The sequence below is a fragment of the Pterocles gutturalis genome, unplaced genomic scaffold (genome assembly GCF_000699245.1).
Source record: "Pterocles gutturalis isolate BGI_N339 unplaced genomic scaffold, ASM69924v1 scaffold1359, whole genome shotgun sequence".
Taxonomy (NCBI): domain Eukaryota; kingdom Metazoa; phylum Chordata; class Aves; order Pterocliformes; family Pteroclidae; genus Pterocles; species Pterocles gutturalis.
In genome coordinates this window covers 86,868-108,813 of record NW_010130250.1, presented here as the reverse complement: position 1 = coordinate 108,813, position 21,946 = coordinate 86,868, and the positions used below count along the sequence as shown (strand labels likewise).

Here is a 21,946-nt window from a genome sequence, read left to right as displayed (position 1 = left end):
GCTCAGGGTTGGGATCCTCTCATGAGGCCCGTAAGAAATGCTGAGACTGTAACTGGCCATAACTCTCTGATATTATCATGACAGACTTTCTTAGATCTTCTTCTTCCTTAGACTTAGCCAAATACCAGGTCCAATACTGTCATATCAGTTTGGGAATGGCCCAAGCCTTTCATCAACTATTTATAGAATTACTTTATAAACAACTTTATTTTATACATGTGATAGTCCTTGAATCTGAGGAGCACATATATCTCTTGGCTCGCTTCCTCTGACTTATTTACTGTCTTCCACCTTGATTCTTTTTTTTAATTTGGAGCCCATTCAAGAGCACACAGGCTAAAGATGACCCTGTAGGAGACCTGCATCCATGCAGATGTGGTCTGTGACCAGCAAGCAGGTCAGCCAGTGATCTGCATTACAGAGGCTGCACTGCTCTCCCCTGCTTTCGTCGCGGCTTTCTATTGTCTGTTTTTTGTGTGATCTATCTATTGACTTATGCTGTGTTATCAATTCTGAAGTGAATAATGTTTGTGCTAAGTCCTAAACATGGAGTCAGGCGGTAGCTAGAGGCTTTTCAGGCTATGTGAGCTCTCCTAGCAAACTTTGAAGGGCATCTGTTGACCAGCCCTGGTACTGTTTGTTTTGCAAGGAAGCAGGATCTATAAAAAGGCTTATTACACAATGTAAGTGATTTTCTTTTTGCTAAGCAAATATTTGCAATATATTTTGGGAGATCAAGCATTCAAAGTGAAAAAGCAGGACACTTGCCAGGGATGTGGGAAGCGTGCAAAGGACACCTTTAATTGGGAGAACATGGGATGGTTTTAGTGTATTGGATTTACAAGGAAGCTAACACAGGATCCTACTCCTATTTTCTTTTTAGCTGCAAGGCTTTAGGCATCTCAACAAATCCAGAAAACTCTTTCCAAACTGTCTTTACTTCAAAAGCTCCACGAGTTATTCTTGCAAAAGCCAAGGTACTGTGGAACAGAGACAAATCCTCTGACTTCAGCAAATGAGCAAGGTCCTAATACGGAGCTTTCCTAGAGGGTAGTTTACTTTATAAATGCCCGAAGGAACTAACAATGCCCAGTTATGGAGAGCATGTCAGTAGCTGGATATCATTACTTCTAGATCATGCAAAGTTGCAAAGACAGCATGTGGCTTAAACTAGCTGGATTAGGAGTATCAGATCGATGCTAGCCAACATCTAACTTCCACATGGGAATTTCTCTCTGTGCTGTGGTATTGACAGGGGGCTCAATTTATGTGTGTGTAGGTTATAAACAGTGAGAACACTGGAAATGTCATATTTTGTATAAACATTTATTTCAATAGTGTAAAGAACAAGCCATTCAAAACATCTGGAAATCACGGGGACATGAGGCACATATAATAGCAATATCTTAAATATGCATTAGTAATACAAAGTCATCTTTTGCTCTGATAAAAGTTACAACTTCATTTTTCTAAAAAATATTTAAGCCATGAAATATGTTTTAGTAATACATATATACAGCATCTGATTTTCTTCTTTCCTGTAGAGTCTGAGACTCTAATGGATTGTGTGATAGAAACAATGTGCTACACCTTGAAGGCTGGATTGATCTGGATTGTATATGCAGAACTAGACAAGTAATTTACACACACAGTGGCTATAAGTGTATTTAAGTGACAGATCAAGGTTTTGAAGACCATGTGCACATACATTCCTACAGCTGCTCACCTATTCACAACAACTGATGTGGTTATAAATCATTAGGTCTGGAGTAACTTCTAGAATGCCTCTCTGTGATTTAACTAAACTAAGACCTGCTTTCATTACAACCCCCTGCCCATCAGTGTGCTGTTATGCTTCCAGTGGTGATTTGGTGAAATGTGTTTGTCCTGTCTTAGTATGTGTGGATTGATAAATAATTGTGGTTTTGATCAGCTACAACTGTTTTATCCTCATCTCTAAGGCAAGCATTTCCCTTTCTATTTCATAAGGAAGGTCAGCATTAACTTGCACTTCAAAGTATTGTTTGATTTCTTCTACCTCCTTTTCCCAGAACTCTTTGGAGATATCAAACAGTTCGGTCAAGTTGACATTTTCTAAACCCTTCAGGTTCAAAGCAGTGTCAGCAGGGATGTTACCTATGGCAGTTGGCTTGGCAGAGGCTTTCCCTTCAATTCTGTTGAACATCCACTCCAGCACACGGGAGTTCTCTCCAAAGCCAGGCCACAGGAATTTCCCTTGGCTGTCCTTCCGGAACCAGTTAACGTGAAAGATCTTTGGTAGTTTTGCAGCTGGACGATGTGCCATGCTGAGCCAGTGTGCTAAGTATTTGCCAAAGTTGTAGCCAAAGAAAGGTCTCATGGCAAACGGATCATGCATAATAATTTTGCCTGTTCAAAACACAAATGGAGAATTTAAGTTAATAAATAGCACATTCATTCTAGAGAACAAAGATTCAGGTCCTCCCAGAATTTAGTACCCGTGGTCCCTTAACCACCCTTTTGCATCTAAACCAAAGAGCTTTAAGAAACAATACAAGCATTATCCTTGATGTACAAAGAAAGTACAAATTAAATTAATTTTTTTTAATCAGTGGAAATTAAATTTCTTAAATCTCAGGTCAAGCAGCCTAAATAAAGACCCTCAAGAGCTGGCTTTCATTGTTCATGCATCTATGTTGAGCTCTAGCAGAAAATAAAATTTAAGTTTATTTGTCCCAGACCGTAACAAGAACTCCATATCAAGCTTCTGGCAACCCCCTTCCTACGACCTTTTCTGTATGCTTGCCACCTAGGGGATTATTTTGCTTAATTTGACTTTTACAGAGAATTTGGCTTTTAATTCCAATACAAACATTTTCTGTTGTGCAAATGTACAGGTTGCAAAATTAGCTGCCAAGACTGAAATGTGAAGGAGCAGGGGAGGCGGACAGAGCAGGCAGTCCAAAGAGGATTGCTTTTAATACAGGTAGGCAGATTAAATTTTGATTTACCTTTGTGCTCAGCAGCTGCTGTTGCTTCAGATCTCATAGCTGCTCCTATAAATACTCCATGCTGCCAGTTAAAGGCCTCATATATGAGAGGCACACCTGTAAAGAACAAAATCACTTCAGAGGTCCAGAAACATTTTTATAACAGGTTTTGCTACCTGAGATACAGCCGCATGCATGTTACTGTATAATGTATTCTAATTTTTCCTGTTTTTTTAAATCAGTTAATTTCCTGCCCTCTTACAGCAAAGAAGTTTATATGAATGTTTTAAAAACTGGATTCTGATTACTGAACACGTCCATGTTTAGTTGCTCAGTGGGAGATACCTGGGACCTCAGAATCCCCAGCAGATTTTACTGGAAATAGAATCTAGTCCTGTGTTTATGATATTAGGCTCAGACCCAGCATTGCTTCTGTTTCTTTTCCAACTTTAGGTGACCTTTAACAGATCAATTTATTTTACTTCCTTTCCTGTAAACTGTCTATAACTGGTTCATTTCTCTAACTATTTCCTATCTGAACTAGTCAGACTGCAAGCAAATTGAGAGAAGTATAGCAATTTGCTATGTGCCTATGTATAATCCAGGTTAGTGGGTCCTGATCTCTCTCCAGCTCTTTAGTATTATTATTGCCTGTTTTGTGTTAACATCTAGCAATTCAGACTTTGAAATGTTAGTGGCTGTGTGTGTCAAAGGCTGACACAGAGAAGTTAGACTAACATGGTTATTTCCTTGCTTTTGCAGCTGTGAAAGCAAAACCTGTGCAAGCAAAACCTGTGCAAGCAAAACCTGTGCCTATGCCCAGTTGTGTTTCATCTCTTCCGTGGTCAGCACTTCAGCTAGTGCATCTCTTACCAGCAGGTCTGCGGCCTCCAAATATGATCCCTTCGATAGGCACGCCTTCGGGGGATTCCCAGGCAGGGTCTATGATGGGGCACTGGCTGGCTGGGGTGCAGAATCGCGAGTTGGGATGAGCACAAGGTTCTCCTGTACAGAATGCAAGAAAAAGGTCATAATGGCAGAATTAACTTGAATTCAGCCGAGAGAGGCAAGACAGACTGTGGAGTGGGCCAGGTTACCGTTATCTGGGGTCCAATCCTTGTTTTTCCATGAAGTCAATGTTACTTCTGGTGGTAATGGCTCATCAATGCCTTCCCAATAGACACCTCCATCACTGGTTTCTGCTACATTGGTAAAGATGGTGTTCTTGAATATGGTTTTAATAGCATTGGGGTTTGTTTTGACTGAGGTTCCAGGCGCCACACCAAAAAAGCCATTTTCTGGGTTGATCGCCCTTAAGTTGCCTGGAAGTGAAATGACAAAATATAAGTAAATCAAACTTTTAATTCTATCCAGAATTTTGTAGCATGTCTTGCTGCATCTAAAAGCAACCTGTAGTGGACTTGTAAAACAATCCAGTTTCAGTTCCATACCTTGTTCATCAAATTTCATCCAGGCAATATCATCACCCACACACTCAATTTTCCATCCTGGCAGGCTTGGGTTCATCATGGCCAAGTTAGTTTTTCCACAGGCACTAGGGAATGCTGCAGCAAAATACTTCTTTTCACCTTCTGGATTGGTAATGCCCAGGATCTATTGAAAAATTAATGCAACTGTTAAATGCAGTCTTTTTCTTGCACTTTTCATTTTGAAGATTGTCTTCCAGCAAGTGGTAATGACAAAATATTTAATTATGCAAATTTGTTCCTACAGAAGCACCACCACATAATATAGTTGACAAACAACTCAAACTATATTTTACTCATCAAAAAGTCTACTCTTCTTGCCCTTAGAATATCTGTAAGGAGTTATTGTATTTAGAAAATATGTTAGGTATGTATAAACTTAAACATTTATTTTGCTGATTAAAGATACACAGACTTGCATAAAGCTGTGTTTCTCAGCTGAGACAGAAGAAAACTGGGTAATATTTTTTGGCTGCATGATTGGAGTGAAAGCTCTTAATGTATGGATACTTCTGCACTTCTCACAGTACATAGATATTTTTCCTGAGATTGTTCTCTTATGCACTTTGAAATTCTTTTTTTCAGTGGTATTTAATGGTGGTAGAATGTTTAAATGACAGCAGAAAGCAAAGGCAGGAAGGGTACACAGCAGAATGCATTTAAAAATGTAATATTTGCAAACTTTTAGTGTGTAGATCTCTTTATAATAAGACAATTTTCAAAACTAACATTAATCCTTTGCTATTACACTTGAAGGGGCAATGTGGATGCCCGGTGATGATGTTCAGGCTCTGCTAAAGTACATGGGTCTGCCTACACGTAGCCACTGTCAAAAGTTCCAAATCTTTCTTGGTTTCTGATTTTACAGGTACTATTTTAAAATGTTTGGTACTTAACCTTGCAAGTAGTTCCCTATTTCTCGTAAGCCTGCCATGTCATAAATTCATATCTAATGTTGCAGGACTATCCCTGAGACTAATTTCACTGATTCCAAGATGTGATACATTTATGTTGAGCTAATTTAGGGTTTAATGGCTGTTCAAACACAAATGATTTAATAGTTCTTACCAGCATGTGCTCAGCTAGCCAGCCCTCCTCTTTGGCAATTCTGCTGGCAATTCTGAGAGCAAAGCATTTTTTCCCCAGTAAGGAGTTTCCTCCGTAACCGCTGCCAAATGAAATGATCTCTCTGCGATCCGGGAGATGGGCAATCAGTGTTAACTCTGGGTTGCAGGGCCAGTTGTTGATTAATGGTTCTGCAGAACAGAATGTTGTACTCATGAATGCAGCAATTTCCATGCTGAATCACAGTTGTTTCATCAGCATTGAGCCTCTGACAGCAACCCATACCAGATGCTTCAAAGGAAACCCCCCAGTAAGTACTAGGGATAATAATCTCGTTTCCATGAAACTCTCATTGAGCTTTGATTCCTTTAATTGAGTTCTGAACCCAGTCCTGTTACACAAACCACCCTATTATTCTACAGTGAGTGTCTCCCATGTGCTGAGAACACACAGCTCTAAAACATGCCACTGGGAATTTCCAGGGGTGACAGTTTTTAATATCTCTTACCTTTTAGTGGTAGAGGGCATCCGACTGAGTGAAGGCATTTTACAAACTCCCCGTTGCTTAGGGCGTTCAAAGCAGCTGTTCCCATGCGTGTCATGATCCTCATGCTGGCCACCACGTACGGTGAATCTGTCAGCTCGATCCCAATCTTGGACAAAGGAGACCCGATAGGCCCCATGCTGAAGGGGATGACATACATTGTACGTCCTGTAAAACAGGGAGTAGCAAGAGGTAGCAAAGAGCAAAACAAGGAACTTTGTAAATAATCTTTATTAACATGGGGGTTGTTTCTCTGTTTGTCTTGTGGGTGTTTCTGATGATGATTAAAGATCTGTAGCTTTCTGTTTGTCTAATTGTGTAGCAAGAATTTTTATCTTAAATGCTGAAAGCAGCTGTTCAGACAAATTGTCTAGCCAGTAGGAAAAGTGAGTGGAGGCCAAGTTCTCTGTTGGTGTAAATCACTGAACCTGAAATTATTGCTGGGGATGGTGGTCCTTTATTCTCACCTCACTTCTGCTGCTTAGTTGCTGTGTGACTTCCTGAAAACAATCACCCAAGTTTTCCTACCTTACTTTTCCTCTCTTTATGAATAGAAGAAGGCTGGAAAGAGACTGAGGACAGGCATTTGGATCTATGGTAAAGATCTAGACCAAGCCAGAAAAGTGTCTAGTATCAGGGGTATAAACCTAAACCTTCAGCTAAAATCTTTCTTTAAAGATTACAGTAACTAGTAGTAGTAGTGTCTCTGTAATCCTAGAAATTCAATGTCAACCGTCCTTTTCTTGCCCACCTTGCATGCAGCCTGGGAACCTGGTGTTGAAGGCTTTCTCAAAATCTTCTTCGGACATCCAGTGGCCCAGCTGGCTAGTGCCAGTTTTAGGGATCGGAGTGGTGTCTCTCTGTTCTTGAGTTATGATGACGGTTTTGCTCTCAATTCTTGCCACATCTCTTGGATCAGTGAGAGCCAGCCAGCTGCATTTCACCAAAAATCAGGAAATTAGACTTTAATTATCAATGTAGCACTTTTTACCCTTCTGTGGGACTGGTTTAGCACAAAAGGGTGCAATGCTTTGTGAGGCCAAAACTGCAGTGACTGAGCCAGTATAACAGACAAACTCAAAAATCAGTCAGATACACTCTCTTGTACAAATTGTTTCAAGCCTTGTCAGTATGAATAACAAATTATATGGCCTAGGAAATTCTGGTTGTGCATTAATGCTTCTTTACCTCTTATCTCAGTTTTATTCTCTGTTGCTAACTTCCAGGGGAAAGTTAATCTTGTTTAATTCTCATTCTCATCAGTGCAAAGTTGTTTTGCAGGGGGACCACAAAATGATGCCTCAAGCAAAGTGGATGCCAAGCAAGTACAAGTGTTGGTATAAGTGCCTGTGGGATCAGAATCCAGCTTAGGCGATTGGCATAGTCGTTTAAGCTAGAGGCATCACAAGGGAAATACTGAGTAAAAGCATGATCACAAAAAGTGAAGGAGTTTATTAAAGAGGATTCTTTTTCCCTTCTAAAGCATTTTTACCATCATTTACAATAGAGAAGATAGTTTTACATTTTCACCTCTGTGCACAGAAATTTTCCAGGATTATAAAAATGTTCTAGTTGAGCTGTCATAACCATCATCACGACAGCTAAGCATATAATTAACAATGAATAATTTATCTGGTGAATCTTGCCCTTTTCTCTCCCAAATAGTCTGAAAACAGATTGCCAAATTCCTGCACTTAGTTATTCAAAAGTCTTTGCAGATTTCTTCCACGAAGATCACTTGGTCGGCATGTAATTCCTGAGTATGTACTTGTTGTTAATATTCTCCTTTCATGTTGGGTTAGTTGGGAGAGATGATGAAATATTTGAAAAAAGTATTTGCTGAATACATTACAGTCAAAGCTCATCGGCATGATATGAATAATGCCTGTACTGAATAATATTTGAACACCCACAGAGCTATTTGAATGCCACAAAAAAAGTTTTTGATGAATAAACTAATTGACTAAACCAGTAGAATTCTTCAAAAGATGTATTTGCTAAATAATATTTAGCCCTTTCTAATGATTAGTTACATAAGTGTCATGACATTATTTCAGTTCCCTGATGTAACTAATCAATAGAGGCAATATACAGTTGATAGTCCAGTTGAATAATATGCTTATGTTAATTTTTAGAGGAAAAAGTGTGCTTTTCCTGAGTATTTCACCTGTGCTACAGTGCCAAAATGTTCATGGAAAGCAAATATTGGAGGGTTATAAGCAGTTTTAAAAGTAAACAGGATAGAAAATGCATATTGCAATTCTGAGACGATACTTGCTTCAGGGTACTCACCAGTTCTCATACTTGCTCAGCTTCTTGATCATGCCTTGTTCTACCATGATGTCCAGAATTTTTTTGTTTTCTTCTTCCGAGCCATCGCAGATATGAATGCTCTCAGGCTGGCACAGCTTGGCATTACTTTCAATGAAATCCCTCACTTCTGGAGGCAGGCTCTGCAAATCTCCCTGTACAACCTTGGGTAGGACATTTACCTCAGCTTTCAACTGTGGGGGCATTATTGAGCCTGTAGTGGATCTTGTTGATGGCTTTGAAATACCGATCACAATCTAAAATCAAGTATAGTGGGTGTGTTAGCATACTATGACGTTCTAACCAGCACCTAACAATGTACAATGCAAAGGCAGAATTTGTAATAGACTTGATCATGTAATTCTGCTTTAAAATCAATACTGAGAACTTGGATCACTGATAAATTCAAGCTGGAAAAAAAGAGGCCATTTTACTTACTGTGTTTGTAAGATTGATGTCAGAGGAGATTTTGCTGTCCCTTTTAGTTGATCCAGTTTCACTTGCTGTGGAGGACTCTTGTGATCCCTGGTTTCCAAGGAGGCATCCTCCTTCCTTAAATATACTTTGTGGTAGTGTCCATCCCACTAGGTGATGTGAGGGAGGCTTGTCCTTTACGTCACTGCTGGATGTGTCTTGGGACAGTGCCACTGACATTGTCACCATGCAGAGCTGTCAACAAAGCAGCCCTGGCGAGGTAATCATTTAACAGGTTTGATTAATGAATGCTGAAAGCGGTGATTCTTAGTGCTGGGGTTGCTGGTTTGAAGCGGTTACAAAATTTGGCAGTTTAACCAAACTTTGATCCAATTTGGCTTTGAAACCACAAGTGTCATAACTTCTCAGTGTGTGGGAAAGGTTGAGCACAAAGAGTATCTGGAACCAGGAACACGGGGGTCGTCCAGGCAAAGCAGAGTTGGCACATTTGGTAGGCAAGCACTCGCTCGTTGGCTGTGAAGTGGAGGCTCGTCCAAGGTGTGTTTACTCACCTTGGGAACATTGCCTGATCTGGGGATAAAGTTCAACAGTGAGCACTGACAGCCCTGAATAACCACTATATTCTCCTGCCTGGAGGCCTTATTTTTGTCTGTGCAATTCTAAAAAAAACCAAGCAATGTAAATCTAAATGTTGAGTTTCCTTCAGTGATGGGGAGAAAGTTTTTCCTTATGGCTCATTTTGGGCTCTTCCAAACTGAACAATTATTTTCTATCATAACAAGCTCAGACTAGGCAGATCGGCAACTGTCCAATTAATCCCCTCCTTCAAATTTTATGTTTTATTTTACTGGGAGTCCTATGGGGTCATAAAATATTAACCCATCTTTAAATTAGTACTTAAAGAAATGGCCCAAAACTGCTCAGGGATATGGCTGCACACTTTGTATGTGTGAAGTGCACTATAGGCACATGCACATATACAGACATACATATCTGTGTCTGCTGGGGCAGTGTACGATACCAACAGCCACTACTATGCTTATAATTCTGAGGGTGAGAGTGTGACCTCAGACTTTTTGAGGTCTTGCCTCTAACTGTTCCTGCCTGCCTGCCTTTCTGCTGTTTATCTTCCCCTACTCCATTTTACACCACCATGCTCTTCACGTGCATTTGCCCATCAGTCGGGGTGTGTGAAGATTAAAGCAGTTCAAACAAATAAAACTGTAGAAATAATCCTGCTGCCATTTAATCTTACTCCACTTCCAGCCAGTCCCAGCAAAGCACCTGGTGCCTGAATGAGGTGATGCTATCATGCCAAGCTAATTTTTTGTATTGATGGGGCTTCTACCATGCATGTAAAATATTGTTAACAGTAGTTTGCAGAACAGGAAATCTGGAAATCCCAGCTAAGTTTCAGGCAATTCTTTAAAGCAACAAAATTGATGCAAGTATCCTGTGTAAAGGATGTTCCTAACTTGCCACCCACCCAAGTTTGTGCAGTCAAGATGTGTCCAGCAAGGCTTTTGATGAGGCAGCTACAGTGACTGGCAAGTCCTGAACCCTCAATGGCTGGGTCTGGCAGAGCAGCATGGATCAGGACTGCAGCTTGCCTTCCTGCCCTGCAACTCTAAAATACCCTGGAGCTGGATCTCACACTGCAGGAACACTTCCCCTGGGACTGTAACCTCTATCTCTCCCACAAAGCTTTTTATTATGTTTTGTAAAGTCAGAGAGGGAAGAAAATAGTGAAGTAAGAGGGGCTGTCCTTGATGCACTGCAAGGCCAAACATTCCTGAAAAGGAAAACAAAAATCTGGTAGGATAAGACATGCTAAAGATTGCTCCAGATGGGGCTCTGCCGTAAGCAAAGGTAAGATCAAAGACAATTTAATAATTGCAGTGGTGGTGTTTGTCTTTAGAGTCCATGTTCTGTGCTGCTGGTGGAGCTGATCAGAAATATTTCAGCTGTTTTCCTTTTAAAGCATATCATTAAGTACTTCATTAAAAATAATATGCAGCATAGTCTTCAGTAATACTAAGCAGACCTGTTTTTCAGTGAAGTACAAAAATACCGAGTCCTTCCTGCTGGCCAGATAAGTCATTATACATAGAAATAACAACCGCGAGTAAACCAGCAATGCTTCAGTTGCCAGAAAAAAGCAAGTGGACCAGAAAATGATCATATTGCAGCACAAGTAAAGGAAGAATAAAAGCTTAAAATTGACAGTGTAGGACAGCAGGATTAGTCCTAGTGTCTCTTTAGTTTTGAGCAAAAGAAAAAAAAAAAACCCAAACTCGGAGCATTAGTTTCTGCCAATTAAATTATAGTCAGGCAGGTGTTGTGCAAATGTTCTCACACTGCAATCCTAACCTCCCACAATCTTGCTATACAAACTGTGGGCTTCTCTTGAGAAGACACTAAATATGCCAAATTGGTGGCACTGTGTTATGAACATATGTCCATTAAAAATCACATTAAGGATTCCAAATGTTTTTTATTTGTGATGGCAGCAGGGCTTGAATGCAGATGTCCACTGGGAATTCTAGACACTTAAGCATCAAATCACTTGTATTTAGGTAACACCTCCCACCAGAGGAACTCAAAGCATATCACAAGCACACAGTAAGTCTCAAGTCCCTGTGTAAAACACTCATAGTAGTGGGTGCAATGAAATAACTGGAGCTTATGCAAATCAGGGCCAAGGTTTTTTTTTTTTTCCAAGAATCTTTTCATTTAGAGCTTCAGCTTTTAGATATCCAAGAGAAGGCATTAAATGCTTAATCTGAAGATACTGAATTGTCAGAACTCCCAGTGACTCCCACAAAAAAAAAAAAAAAAACCCAGAGGTAGCATCTCCAATGTCTTAGTTATGGTGGTCTTGAAATGTTGACTCAACACCAGCGTGCGCTGCTTTTTGCCATGTATGTAACGGCCTTCTGGATTTGATTTTTCTGGAAGATCTCACTAGTGAGAAACATGGGAGGTGGTATGGGGGCAATGTAAGGTCTTTTAAAAAAAAAGTCTTGAATGTAAAGTTTATTTTCCATTTAAATGAGAAATCTTTTGTAGTAGTAACTGTATTATAATGTTCATCTAATAGCTGATACAATTTCTTCAGATTGAACTTTTTTGGCACTTTTTCTCTGTGCTTCTTGACACTTCAATGTGATGCTCCTCGGGTGTCTTTTTGGAAGCTGTCAAATTATTTAAATGAGTGTGAATCTGACATTTTGAGATGATAGTGTTCAACAGGTGCCTTGAAAGGAGTGTTTTCAGGATGTTTGCTTTGATGGACACTATTCAGGCTGTTCAAAATAGAGGTTTTGAGCACTTTGACTTTACTGACATACTGGAAATCAATGCAATAAATCTAAAATTTCTTACATGCTCAAAAAAAGTGGCATAAGAAAGATTAACTCATCACTACAAACCGAGGTGCGACAAAGCACTCTCAATGAGATCTGAACGTTGTTAATGACATATAATAGTACTCAGAAATTCTATTCCCCTCCCATTGCTAATTATCCTACATATTGTCACCTCCAAAGAGTGTGTCACTTGGGTTTTTTTTACAAAATTGTAGCTTTTTTTAAAGATTCTCTTAGCTATTCTGCTAACAGAAGAATATTGCTTCTTGATTGTTATTTTTGCTGTGAAGTTGTGCTAAGCTGATACTGAACATACTGCAATTGCTGCTGGACTGGGTGCCACATGAGCCCAGATCCAAGGGCAGCCCTTGCAAGCATACAGCTCACAGAGAGCAGGGCAGGGACTGCTCCCTCAGTTTCCAGAAAAAAACTCTGAACCATGCAAATTTTCTGCAGTTGCAAAAGAGTCTGACTGAGCCAAGTGTTTATTCTGGACCCTGCACAGCCCGCTGTGGTGTATCTGCCTTGCTGCCCTTTTTGTTACAGGCAGTTCTTGGGCACTGAGCCAGCTGCAGGAGGGCTGGGGGCTCTGGACACACGTGCTGCATGCTCCTCGTGCACCGTGTGAACTGTGAGACCAAGCCCCCAGCAGCAGGCACAACAGGTAGCAGCAAACTGGGAGCAGTGCTCTTCCCTTCTTAGCTGCCTCTCTCCAACCCTAAATGATGAAGTGTTTGTCTTGGGCAGATTGTAAGATATAACATTTATGGATCACTAAGGTGATGTGACTTTTTTTGCCTGTCTTCAAGTGGCTTGTTCTATTGGCAGAGGAATGAGGGGAAAAAATACCCAGCTTTATTGTGATTAGGCTGCACTTCCATTAGCCTGTCCAACATTTTCATCTTGAAAACAGACATGCTAAAACTTCTCAAAACAAATGGAAGTAAATCTCAGCAGAGGAGAACATGCATTAGTGTGTGTTTATGGTCTCTGATGAAAATCACCAACCTTTGATGCTTGGGTTAGTATCAGCTTGAGTGATCAATCCTGGGCTGTATTTTAGCAAAAGTGCTGGCTGTGCAATGGTCCATGCCAAGGCTGACATTTTACCACAAGCAGACTGGTTTCTTGCTTGTTATTCTTCTGCTTTGGTAGAGAAACTATTTGCTCTTTTTGGCTCTCTTTTCATTTTCTCTTGTAAGGAATGAGAACTGGAGTCTTGGCTAGGGTGGTACTGTGGCACATCCACATGTTGTCTGTGAAGGATACTGGAGGTTTAATTCCCTTCCGTCACACTGGTGACCTTCTCAGCAACACAAGACACTTAGTTTGGGCTCTGATTTTCATCTGAATCTCAGGTGGGAGACAGCACCACACATGCAGAGCAGCAATTGACTCCCCATTTATGGTGTTTGCTCAATTAGTGGCTCTGAGCAGCATGTTCATCCTTCATCCTTCTCTCTCACCAGCTTGTTAGCTCTGCAAGTAATCTTAACGCTGGTAAGTATTTGCTCTTTTGGAGCTATTTCTTGAGCTGTGACTCTAATCTGGGGACTCTTCCCCACAGGAACGTTGTCCTCTCTTTCATAAAACCCATATCAGGGATCACTGTGAATATATGAGTAATGAGCTCTCTAGTCTCTGGTGTCTGACCAGCGGCTGGGTACATGTAACCCTGTCAAGTGTGAGCTTGGGAGCTCTTCTCATCTACTGTAGAAGGTGTAATAGGCACACAGAGTTTGGGCCCACCAAGGCTTTAACTGACTTTACCTTAGCTAGCGCAAGGTTGATAAGAACATTATTATGATTTTTGAAAGGTTACTGCATTTTTTTTTTGGTCTGGATGCACAGCAGAACCGCAGCCAGGAGAGAAGGGGACAAACTGTACTAAACAGAGGGGAAAACAGTCAGCATAAGGTTGTGTGTTTCCCTTCACCTATGCAGCATCTGCTCTGCTCAGTCACACAAAGCCCAGATGGCACAGAGATTCAGCTTTGCAAATAAAAATGGTAACCCTTGCTGCAGAGAAATCTGTTTACCGCAGAGCTGTGTGTTTGCGGCTGTCAAGGGCTCCCTGCTCCCTACCTGTGGAGGGGGTAAATGACAAACCCTTCCACACAGGTTCAAGCAGCAGATGTTTCAATCTCTTGTTCAAAAGCAGTCTTCTGGCTTTGTGGTGATAACTAGGGTCCTGCTAACTGTGCCCTTTTGCAGAGACTTCACCTACTCAGGCCTTCAGCAATGACATGCCTGCACTTTTTAAAATTTAAACTTGTTTATTTTTTTCTAGGAGGAGACAACCCTGGCTCCTCTTGCTCATTCCTTTTGCATGCTGTTTGTTATTTCTCTGAGCCTTTGCTTGCTAGCAGCATACTGTTGTCAGTTGTCATTTCAGGGTTACACAGCTCTGTCTACCTGGCTTGCAATGTGTTTTTTTCTCATTTGTTTAAAAGCTTCCATTTACCTTTTGTCTCTCTTGTCATTTTTATCCCTCATTACATGCAGTCTGAACCACTGGACACAGTTCCATATGTCCTTCATGGGTCGACTTCTTTAAAGAACGGTGGCTTTAACCAGTAAGTGTGGGTGCGGAATCGGAAGGTTTAGATTCTGTTTTCAGAGGGAGCTCTGCTATGGACTTAGCATTTGACTTCAGGCATGTAACTTTACATCCTCAAGCCTTTATCCTCTTCTCGGGAAGGGGGTTGGGAGGTGATAATGCCAATTTCTCTCTCTTCTTGTGAGTTCTTCCTAGTTTGGTTGATAGTTTCTGGTTGGAGGAGTTTAAAACCTAATTAGACAAGATCATTATTGCTTCTTATCTTTATATCTGTGCCATGGATAGTCCCTGCTTAGGTCCTCTCTAGTTTATTGTAATACTAACAGTATGTTCTTATTTGAAATGGAAAACATTTACTAGAACCTGTTTTCTCCTTTAACACTACAGCACCAGCTTGGGCTGAACAGTGTTTGCTGTTTCAAGTGAGATTTGTTCTGTATTTTTCTGAGGAAAATAGCTTTGATTAGTATTTCAAGCATTTTTGTAACACTGGAAGTCACAACAACAGGATAGAGAAGCTGATTGTGCAGAAATAAAAGCCAGGCTACATCTAAAGGTCAGAGAGCAAATGTGCCTATGTCAAGCACTACATACCTTTTGGTTCTTGAACCTGACTGTTGTAGGAAAATCAACATTGCAAAAACCCAGCTACCTCTGTAATAGATCCTGTGTTAACTGGAAAATGCTGATGTAATTGTTACCAGTTCAGGTGCAATACTACATACTGTACACTTATGTTTAGCACATTTCTAATAGAAAGAAGGCACCATGGGTGGACCACAATGGGATTTTTTCAATGTAAAAGCATTTTTGTTTTGTCAGTGTAAATGGTTCCTATAAGACAAGTTGCCACAAGTATGAATATTGCTACAAACACTCAATAAAGAGGTGAAGGGTTCAACTGGACTGTGAAACTTGCTGTTTAAGACAGAACAAAAGAAGGATATGAATGACAGATCAAGAGACTGTACATTTCTAGAGTCAGCTCTGAACAGAGTAATGACCATTACTTGCAAAACTCAAGTCGCTTAGCTCTTCCCATTTGCTTTCTAGGCACTTCCTCATCTTGCTGTTTGAAAAGATTATGAAGAGGAGGGCTACAAGGCTGACTTGGTTTGTTCTTACAGGAGCATAAGAGATGTACAACTATGCCTGCTATACCGTATTTCTCTTACCTGTTCCTGATGGAGAGCCATGGGGTTACCTGGTTTTGGACTTTTAAGTGATGATTCATCACTCTAGGAGGGAGGAGGACTCTGAGATTTAAGGTATCTCTGCTTATAAATATCAAGGAGTAAATCACCTGCTGTCAGGGAGGTCACACTAATATACGTGTCTTTAAATATGCCCTTAAACTTTGTAGCCCATTCTTGATTTCTTTGGATTTTTGAATTAAGAAGCTTGATTAAGGTTCCTCAGAAACTAGTGCCCATGCTGATTTGTGATCTGAGCTGGAAAGAAATTGCACGGAAGGCCACTGCTCTCTCACAACCAACTCCTTACTGCTGATTTTGCAAGGTTTAATGTGCACTTGCTGCATATCTACGTGGAAGCAGAATTTGAACTCTTTTGGGTTGTACATCTTGCTCATTGATTTATTAGGACAATGATTTAATAGTCTTGTTCTCTGGTGATCTTATTAACTTCCAAGCAATGGTGCCTGTTTAGCTGTGCACAAAGCTGTTCTCAGAACTGTTTTCCTGATTAAAGATTAACAACGCAATAAAAGCAAGGAAACATGGACATCCTTGGAGTTTGTTTCTTACATCAGTTGGGTTAAACCTTTACTATCTTTTCTCACTGTGTATCTTCACTTTGTGTTTGGCAATCAAATTCTGCACAGCTCTAGCATGTTTCCTCCAGTTTAGTCAAAACAAGAGGAAAACTTTCTGCCTCTTAAACTTTTAACTCTTCGACCCTTGCACAAACAGCAGCAGAAACCTTTACTAGCTAACTGAGGGGAGTTGTCTTTAAAACTTTCTTTGCTATCTCTTGGATTAAAGAGTATTCTGTAAAAACATTGGAAGTCACTGAGGTGTAGTTAACTGTATTACCATGCTAATGTTGTTTGAAATGGAAGAAGTAATATACTTCTCAAGTAAACATCCTTCTTCCAAACAGACCCAGGCACGCAGATCTGCCGTTTGCCACAAGCAGCGAACGGTGCGTTACTGGATGGCAGAATTGTTTCTAAATATATCATGATGTTAAATGAAATGGTTAATAGATAAATTGCAATTATGGTTAATATTTTTTAGACCACTTCCCTGACTTGTGTCTGAGCAATTAATCATCCCTGGTACTTTCAGCTCCAATAAGCTTATGTTAAATATTTCCCCTTTTATATATTCCACATCTGTACACTATTATGCCCTGGTTTTTTTGCCTTACTATATAATTATAATCATTAATAGTATGGAGCAGGATTTTTAAAAGCATAGGCAATATGTAAAAGCATTAAGACATTTAACTTAATAGAAGTTGCTTTGGTTTTTCTACAAGAAGCACCTACATTTAAAGAGTTGATTTGTCTATTCAAAGTCAAGATGAGCAGTGGAGAGAGAGCAAAGCAAGGCTTTCCCTGTGCCTTAGGCGCAGCCCACATATAGCTGATTGTACATGAACGGCAAGGAAGCACTGTGCCTCCAAGAGAGCTCTGCAGCTCTCCTCACCCTTTTCTTGCCACCAAGAAAGAGAAGTGGTAATTTATAGCCAGGCTAGACACTAGTCAATCGATACCCTCCAGGATGACTGCCATCTGTCTTTGCTCTGCTATGCTCCCATCTTCCCTTTGCTTTAGGGAGTAAGTAAGGGAACAAGCAGGACTGTATATTCTGAAGTTCCTGGGTCTGAGGCCTGACTAGCTTTTATGTGGCTTTAGAGATGAGGACCGGAGAATTGTGTTATTTTGGGTAGAGAAGAAATCCAGGTCAAATCTGAATCCTAAATGATGTCTGCTAGAATAAACTGCAGCTTCCATCTCAAAACCAGAGATCTGGGGGGAAAAACAAAAAAAGAAAAGAAAAGCTAAAATATTTTAATAATATTATTCTTTCCAAGTGATTAGTATCTTTTCTGAAACTCAGACTGTATAATTTCTCCTGAGAATCTTCCAGGCCAGCACTGAAGTACTAAGTTAATTCTGAATCTGCAATTTCCAGTTGCATAGGACAGCATCCAAAACAATACAATCCTTTTTTTTTTTTTAAATCTCATTAGCTGACATGCTTTCATTTGTTTTTAATTAAGGTTTTTGGTGGTCTCTGAAGAAGTGCTTCATCTGTGTGAAAGTGGGATGCTAAAAACCAAGTTGACAGCACCAGAAAGTTCAGTGAAAAGATTTAAACCATTTAGTGACTACTGAAACTACATAAAGTGAACAATGTTTAAAAGAACAACATGAATTTGAATATTATAAAAGTACACTCACTTTCTCGGAAACTGGTGATGGTGTGAAGGAGGTTATCTACTGCTGTCATTATTGAGAGGGGCAGTATCTCACTGCAAAACAGGTGATGAAAGTAGCAGTTGTCCCTAGTGTAAGAGCAAAGTAAAGGCGTACATGTTTTCAGACCGGTGTTAAGGCACATAGATACCAGTATGACAGGTGTAGTGTGAATACGACATATACTTGGAAACAGAAGTGAGACATTGGAGGAAAGTGAAAATAGAAAACTTTCCAGATGCCAGGTGGAAAATGATATTAAAACTGTCAAAATAAGTCACAACAAAGACCGGGTTTTCTCGTAGACTAACAGGAGTCATGTTCTGGAGAAGAATGGAGATTTCAAGACTAATACTGTACATGAAACAATTATGAGCATTGGAGGTTAAATTGGGACTTATTTGTTTGGCTTTTTGGCTTTGGTCTATCTTTTTTCTTTTTTTTTTTTTTTTTTTTTTTTTTTTTTTTTTTTTTTGTTTGTTTCTTTCAAGTATATTGCAACAGCCCTGATTGAGTTTTGTGGACAGGTCAAAAATGTGTAAATAAATTGCATCGTTATTGCTTCACGTAGTTACCTATTCTGGGCCTAATTCCAAACCCATGTAATTTGATGGCAATCCTTCTGTTGGCATCAGAGGACTGTAGTTTAGGATCTACGATAGGAAGATGGAGGTGCAAAGCATACACAGTAGAGGCTGGTTATATGGCCTCTGCAGTCATCCAGAGTGATTTCTAAAACACAGGAAGGGAATGAAATGGAAAAATTTTAACTACCCTCAAGGTTAAATATGCTTTATGTTACATGGTAATGGAGCTTTTTAAAAAGTCAGCTCCATCTAACAAGCATTAAGCACCTTAAATATTATAAAAAACATTATTCAGATTTAAGACTCACAATCTGAACAGATATCCAATCAAAAAACTCAGCTGCAGTGTTTATACTTAGTGGAAAAATACAGATGGGAACAAAGTTTGCTGGGTTTCCTTAGTGCAGCCAAGGGTAGAGTTTAATCTGCTGATGTAAGATTTTAGCTGTCCATGTATTCACTTTCATGCACGGATAGATTCTTATCAGCAATTTATCAGCGATTTTGTGGCTTAATTTTGTTTATGAAACATTATCACAATAGAATATGCCTATATTAAATTCCTTATATTCCTTATAAAATACTCCTAACAAACAATAATTCATATTGAGTATGTTTACCCCCCCAAATAAAACTGACTTAAAAAATAAAAAGGACCTCTATTCTTGTGTTAGATTTTTTCATGCAGACTGTTGATCCATTAGAAAGAAACAGACCCTTTAGAGGAGTGGGTAGAAGCTTGACTGAAGTTTGGGATAGCTGATGCTGTAGGCAGTAGTGGTAACTGCAGATTGTATGCACAATAGACCATAACAGCCATTACAGAGCTGTTAACCTCTACTATGTCAAAATGCAATCAGAAAGCGGTTTGGTTTGTAGATTGCTGATCCAAGTGGTTCCTTTAAATTCAGTAAAAATGAACTGAAGGGCTATTCTGCATTTGAGTTATAAATCTTTGAAAATATCAGTTTATAATGGAAATAATGACAAACCTTTAACTGTAGCAGCACGAACAATGCTGGTATTAATAATGCGGAAGTACAAGGCAGGACAGCTCTTGGATGACGATGACTGTTTAAGTGCAGAAAAACTCATTAAAATGACCTAAAGGAGAATGTATTATTATAACATATTATTATAACAACTTTTTCCTCATTGCCCTTCAACTATCATAATTGCACAGTGTACGTAGCAACTTCAAAAGATTCAGAATGTGTGAGTATCATCTCTGGCTACATCAGCAGTGTAATTAGATGAATATATTGTGTATACTGTATCCTGTTCTTTGGTTTTGAGAGCCGCTAGATTCTGTAGATGACAAATAATGTGGTATCTAACTAAAATATCAGACCTAAATTGCTGGAATACATATTTAAGCTTAAATGGTTGCTTTGGATTTCTGTTGATTTTGAGTAACATAATGACTAATTTGCAGTTATTAAATGTAAAATATTTATATTACTTTTGCATTTAGGATTCTTTAGATTTGTGGATAGGAGTAGTTGTTGTCAAGGGTATTTAAGGGAGTCACAGGAACTTGCTGTCTGTAAGGATAAGGCCCAGTAAGGTCAATGACCTAAAATCAGACTTGTCATGAGATTAATTTTTCAAGATGTGAAGGTTTTCATTTTTCATTCTTATAGCTTGTTACAGTGGCCCTGCCGATGTACTTTTCACAGCTACATTCTTTGTACAGTAATCAGAATCACTGGCTTTTCCTGTATAGCACCTGCTATCTCAGGCACCCAAAACACAGAAATAGTAATAATGCCCCTGCCAAATTCGGTGGAAAGGGGGACGTGTGGTTCCTGGGTACCCAGCAGTGTTAACTGTACTCAGAAATGCACCGTGTAATATTGGCTCTGTGCAAAGCACCACCTCCTCTGTTGGAATAGTACAGCTGAACAGGCCAGCGGCATTCGCTGCTATTTTGTGCTATGGGTATTTCACAAATGCCAGTTTTAATGGGTTACTTACACAGGCAAGTAAAGCTACATATTGGTGAGGGGTTTGGTTTTGTTTTGTTTGAAGTTCAGCACAGGGTTTAGCAGGATCTGGACCACACTGGGCTGTAGTCGCTTTGCAATGTACTGTACATCACAGTGCACTGGACTAATATTTAGAGATAAAGCTCCAAATCTGTCCTTTGCACTAGTGTGTAATAGAGTATTAGTGCTAAGTGGGCCTTACAAAATGTTTGACGGTTGGAAATTGCTAGTCCAGAAGGGTACGTGAGATTAAATGTTAAGTCTCTCAAATCATACAAGTTTACCTCAAAGCCATTTTTACAATGCCTTTGGAGAACTCTTAAGTTTAAAACTTCTTGTTCTCATTGAATAACCAATCCTGGCCTAAAGTATAGTGTAATGATGCTTATATATCGCTTTGCTGCCTCTGCAAACCTACTTCAGCCAATTTTGTAAAATACTTCATCTCCCCGGGTAAGAGCTGCCGCGGCGCTAGCAGTCAGCCAGCTCTTCAGCAGCACTCCAGCGACACGGCACCCAGGCTGAAGTGTTTCTGCGAGAGAAATGTGGGAAGTACTTCAAATATTTTGCAAGTTGGGAAACCAATTGAGCTCAGCCCCGCAGTCTCCAGACAAGTGGGAGCAGAAGGTTAAGGGCCTACAATTAAGACCAAGAGATTTCCGTCTAGGACTCGAGCACCACAAAATGGCAGGCTGATTTTACAGGAGACCTGGCTGCCTAGCTGTGGGATTTGGTGTGCTTTCACTGTGAGGAGATGAGGTCTTTGCTGGGCGTCGGGCATTGGCCTTACACGGGGAGGCCTTAGGAGGTGTACCCATGTCAGGCCTTCGCACCTCTTGGGGAAGAACAGGTGAGGAACCAGCCAAGTGGGCTTCCCGCCTCCTGCTGCTGCTGAGGGGACAGGCTCCCTGCTGGGTGTGCAGGGCTGCCCGTGCTGAGGTGCGCACCAGGGAAGAGGCCCCTCTGCGCGCCCAGGGCCCCGTCTCTCTCTGCGCGCCCAGGGCCCCGTCTCTGCCCGCCCATTCCCGAGGGGAAGCAGCAGGGCATGGGGCACGCTTGCTGCTGACAGGCTGGGAGGTGAAGATCTTCCCACTGCAGGGCTGTGAGGTGGATTGGGGTGGAGGGACCCCCTGGCCGAGGATCAGAGGGAGTCTGAGGGAGCGGGTTGGGGAGGGTGAGGGCTGGCCG

At 40.5% G+C, this 21,946-nt stretch overlaps 1 protein-coding gene across 1 annotated transcript; it reads right to left on the bottom strand.

Annotated features, from left to right (window-relative positions):
- Positions 1-1,309: 1,309 nt before the first annotated feature.
- Positions 1,310-8,626, bottom strand: PCK1 (phosphoenolpyruvate carboxykinase 1 (soluble)). The gene is made up of 9 exons (XM_010080139.1): positions 8,358-8,626; positions 6,817-6,998; positions 6,030-6,233; positions 5,525-5,712; positions 4,421-4,583; positions 4,067-4,291; positions 3,843-3,974; positions 2,991-3,086; positions 1,310-2,388 (listed from the first exon to the last, which is right to left on the bottom strand). The coding sequence occupies exons 1-9, from the start codon at positions 8,579-8,581 to the stop codon at positions 1,934-1,936; spliced, it is 1,869 nt and encodes a 622-aa protein (XP_010078441.1). The 5' UTR covers positions 8,582-8,626; the 3' UTR covers positions 1,310-1,933.
- Positions 8,627-21,946: the final 13,320 nt, after the last annotated feature.

Bases quoted from the DNA above. Each gene is read 5' to 3' on its own strand.
- PCK1 (XM_010080139.1), bottom strand. From the start codon at position 8,581: ATGCCCCCACAGTTGAAAGCTGAGGTAAATGTCCTACCCAAGGTTGTA. The intron at 6,999-8,357 runs GTGAGTACCCTG...GGTGAAATGCAG, and splicing joins CTGAGCAAGTATGAGAACTG to CTGGCTGGCTCTCACTGATC. The intron at 6,234-6,816 runs GTGGGCAAGAAA...CCTGTTTTACAG, and splicing joins GTTCCCAGGCTGCATGCAAG to GACGTACAATGTATGTCATC.